The sequence below is a fragment of the Aplysia californica genome, unplaced genomic scaffold (assembly GCF_000002075.1).
Source record: "Aplysia californica isolate F4 #8 unplaced genomic scaffold, AplCal3.0 scaffold00271, whole genome shotgun sequence".
Taxonomy (NCBI): Eukaryota; Metazoa; Mollusca; class Gastropoda; order Aplysiida; family Aplysiidae; genus Aplysia; species Aplysia californica.
The window spans coordinates 516,449-520,579 of record NW_004797541.1 but is presented as its reverse complement, the minus strand read 5'-3'; the positions used below and the strand labels follow the sequence as shown (position 1 = coordinate 520,579).

At 40.1% G+C, this 4,131-nt stretch overlaps 1 protein-coding gene across 1 annotated transcript in view; it reads left to right on the top strand.

Annotated features, from left to right (window-relative positions):
- LOC101856518 overlaps window positions 1-4,131 on the top strand; it is an 18,517-nt gene that overhangs the window by 8,954 nt on the left and 5,432 nt on the right. Inside the window, exon 3 of the mRNA XM_005101147.2 lies at window positions 2,422-2,574. Within this exon, the coding sequence (XP_005101204.1) occupies window positions 2,422-2,574 (153 nt within the window). The remainder of the gene's footprint in view (window positions 1-2,421; window positions 2,575-4,131) is intronic.

Sequence of the window (4,131 nt, the reverse complement as noted above, 5' to 3'; positions counted from 1 at the left end):
CAATCCAAATGTACCACATCTCTTTAGAGATAAGAGGAGGTTCTCGTGGCCTAGAGGTTAAGGCGTTCGCCTCTCATTCAAAGGTCCCGGGTTCGAATCCAGGTAGCGACGAAAAAATTGCCTTCTCTAAAATTGTCTCCTTTCACCTCTTTTCATGCTCTCTAGCTTCTTCTTCTTCCTCGTTCTCGATTACAGCGGCTAGACAGTCAGTCCGATGTCGCACACAAACTGTGCAGTTCGCTTCAACTCTGAGAGAATGCCATAGAGCTTTCTCTCAAGGGGAGCCACATTCTGCCACGTCTGTGCGCGAAGGGTGGCGTAGCGCGGGCAGTGCTGATGGATATGGTTGGCATCCTCTTGGTAGTATCCACATTCACAGATCGCTGACTCTCCCACTTTTAATTTTGGTGTTTGAGTCTGTTGTGGCCACAACGGAGTCTAAAGATTGTGACCTGGTCTGCTCTATTTAGTATGTAGTAGTGGGTATGTCTGTTGTGTTTAGGGTGGGACCTTTTCCATCTGTTTCTTAAGGCAGATTTTATTAGTGTTTTTGACTCTGAGAGATTGATGACATCTTCAATCTCGGTCATTTCGGCTCCTTCTTTGGCAAAGTCGTCTGCTTTTTCATTTCCATAAATGCCACAGTGACCAGGTATCCACTGTAGAGTTGTGTTGGCTTGGGAGTTTAGATCACATAGGAGTGAAAGGAGTTGTCGTACTTGAGCTGGCTCTCTAGCAATATTCTGTCGTCTGCTTTCGTTTCCACTTTCTGCACCCACCCCGTCACCTCCTTTGCCCCCTCCTCTGGCTCCTGACTTTCTGCAGTCTTTCTACTGCTCCTCCTTGGCTTCTTCTTACTGCTGTCTTTCAGCATCACCCCTGATCTTCCGGTAGGAAAGATCATTCATAACAAGATAGTTCACTCGGCCAAAGAAGTGTCCGCGGACGTCCGTGCATTGCTTCAGATGGTGCTGCAGTCTTTGTTTCGAAGCTCTCTTTTGTTTTTCCAGAAGAAGAATAGGAATCTCACAGTTTGTTGCTTTCACTTTTATTGTTTTCACACCAAGTAAAGTAACTCTGTTCGCAAAGTCCGCACTTTTTCAAGAGGGCGCCACCGGATTTTGAGGACACTTTCTTAATTAGCTCAAAGAGAGGAGTGAACTATCTTGCTATGTACGATCTTTGATAATATGTTTATTAGTTGTGTGCCTTACCCATTTTTATCTTTACATCTTCATCCGTACCTCCAACTTGGTCTATGATGCTACTTTAGTAAGAGAAGGAATCAGCTTCCTCTAGTCGTGGTGTTTCCTCGATCGTAATCTGATCATGGACGGTGGTGTTGATCCGTAGTGTCGTGGTCTTGTCTGTCTGTACTTTATGACCTGTCCTCAGTGAAAAGCTTACAAGATCTCTTGTTTTCTCCTTCTTCCGTTGGTGACTAGATCTATGTGATACTCTCACAACTGAATATATTTCTTGTACCGCCATGGAGAAAAAAAATATTAAGCTTACACCTTGCATTGAAAAAAAAAAAAAAAAAAAAACATCTGAGAAATTATGATTTTATATGAAAATAAGTTGTCAAGCAACAGAGCTCTCAACTTAGCCTATTGTGGTATCACAAGCAAAAACGGTGGCTTTACAGAATCGGAATTATAAACTTAAGGATTCCTTTATTCCTGTTTCTTTGTATACTCCAAAATTGGCACGAACTGCATGAGACACAGTAAATTATGAGTATGTGAATTGTCAGTGTATCATTTTGTGACTGTTTAAAGTTCGGCTTTTTTGCTTGCTTTACGTCCGGCCTGATGTGGGATGTTTTTTTCTTTTTATTTTAGATGAAAGAATGAATGAATCTTGATGACTTTTTTAAAAAAGGATTGTCCTATTTTAGTTATCTTAGCTTAACTGTGAATTTCATTGTTTGCGTAGCTCTTTCAGGATTCCATTCAAAGAAAAAGTACTTTAAACTCTTTGGTATTTAACTTTGTACTTTGTGGAACCGGCACCTACTTTTTTCAGTTTGCTTTTCTTCTAAGTGAGTGATCAAGTGAATGAGTGAGGGAGTGACTGAGTGAGAGATAGAGAGAGAGAGAGAGGGGGGGGGAGAGAGAGAGAGAGATCGAGAGAGAGAGAGAGAGAGAGAGAGAGAGAGTGTGTGTGTGTGTGGGTGTGCGTGTGCGTGTGTGTTTGCGTGTGCATGTGTGTGCGTGTATGTATGTATGTATGTATGTATGTATGTGCATGTATGTATGTGTGTAAGTGTGTAAGTGTAAGTGTGTGTGTGTGTGTGTGTGTATGTGTGTGTGTGTGTGTGTGTGTGTGTGTGTGTGTGTGTGTGTGTGTGTGTTTATGTCGGAGGCTATGTTTGCTAACACGTAATTCTCTGTTAATTTGTCTTTCCTCATTTCACAGGTTACATCCATATCACACGTCTATTTGTGATCGTTGGGGGTTTGGGTTACGTTTACGGCCTCTTCACTCTGAAAAAGGAGATGAACAATGCGGAAAGATTTACCAAAAAATCTTGTCGGCACGTTTCGTTGAATCTTGTCCCTGTCTTTGGAGGTTAGTACATTTCGCAGAAAACCGTTTGCTTGTGACTGGTCATGTTATTGCTTATTTCTTCTTAATAATAATAATAAATAATAAATGACATTTATATAGCGCTCAACCCCGAATAAAGTACACAGGCTCTGAGCGCTTTACAATACAGTACAACATACAACAGTAACATGAAACGTTGTGTTCTGACTAAAGAAAATTATTCCAAATATTCATCTTATTAATGTAAAAACAGAAACGACTTCAGCTGACATTTGAATGAATCAAAAGATTTGATTTCTCTCAACGTACTTGGTAAAGCATTCCAGATCTTGGGGCCTTGGTATTCAAATGCCCTTTCACCCATTGTTTTAAGTTTCATAGATGGTAAAATAAATTTCTTTTTGTCAGCTGATGATCTTAAACTGCGAGTTGGAATGTACAGTCTTAACAGATTTGATAAATATGATGGTGCATTATCATTCAAACATTTGTGACATATGGTGGCCAACTTGTACACAATCCTTTTCTCAACAGGAAGCCAATGCAAAGTTCGTAAAAGAGGTTTAGCAGAGTCTCGCTTTCTTTTTAATGTGACCATGGTCAACCTCTTTAACAGACTTTGCACTGCCTGCCAGAATGACTTCTGTTTTATTATCATTTAACATCAATCAATTTATTTTTGTTCATCCAGTTTTTCACTAAGGCAATACAATTTTCAGCACGATGGACAAGTACATCTAAGTTGGTAAACAATGTTGAACCATAAATTTGGGTATCATCAGCATAGAAATGGTACTTTAAGTCATATTTAACTATTTCCTTGACAAGTGGTTGAGTATAAATGGTGAACAAAACTGGACCGTGGACTGAGCCCTGGGGGACCCCATACTTAAGAGCATGATCTGGTGACTCAAGCCCTTTAATAAAAACAGATTGGTAACGATTTGACAGGTAAGAAGAAAACCAGCTAAGGGCAGTCCCGGATAATCCAAAAGACACTTCCAATCGCTTCAATAAAATGTGAAGGTCAATTGTATCAAAAGCTTCTTCTTCTTCTTCTTCTTCTTCTTCTTCTTCTTCTTCTTCTTCTTCTTCTTGATACTAATACTACTGACAAAATCGTTGTTATTGTGGAAGTAATTTTAATAATTGTGTTGTTGCTATTGTCGTGGTGGTATGAGCGCTGATGAGGGCTGTGGTTGTGATAGGTTGTGGGTGGTGGTGGTTTTCTTGATTGTGGTAGTACTACTAATGCTTTTACTCTCTGTGTTTGGCGTAGAGTTTGGTTGGGTTTTTTCAAATTAACATTGTAGGCGCCTTTCACGCCCATGGCGACACAATTTAGATCATTTAAGAGGCGGGCTTTGACTCTCTCAAATACTCCCTGCTGCTCTTTTTATTTTGCTTTTGTTTGTTTGTGTATATGTTGGTTTGTTTGTTTGTTTGTTTGTTTGTTTGTTTGTTTGTTTGTTTGTTTGTTGTTGTTGTTGTTGTTTTGGTGCTTGGAGTAACTATATAGGGAGAGGCCCTAACGTTGCTTCGCCCGCTCAACAGTTCCAACCAAGTTGAAGCCGAAAG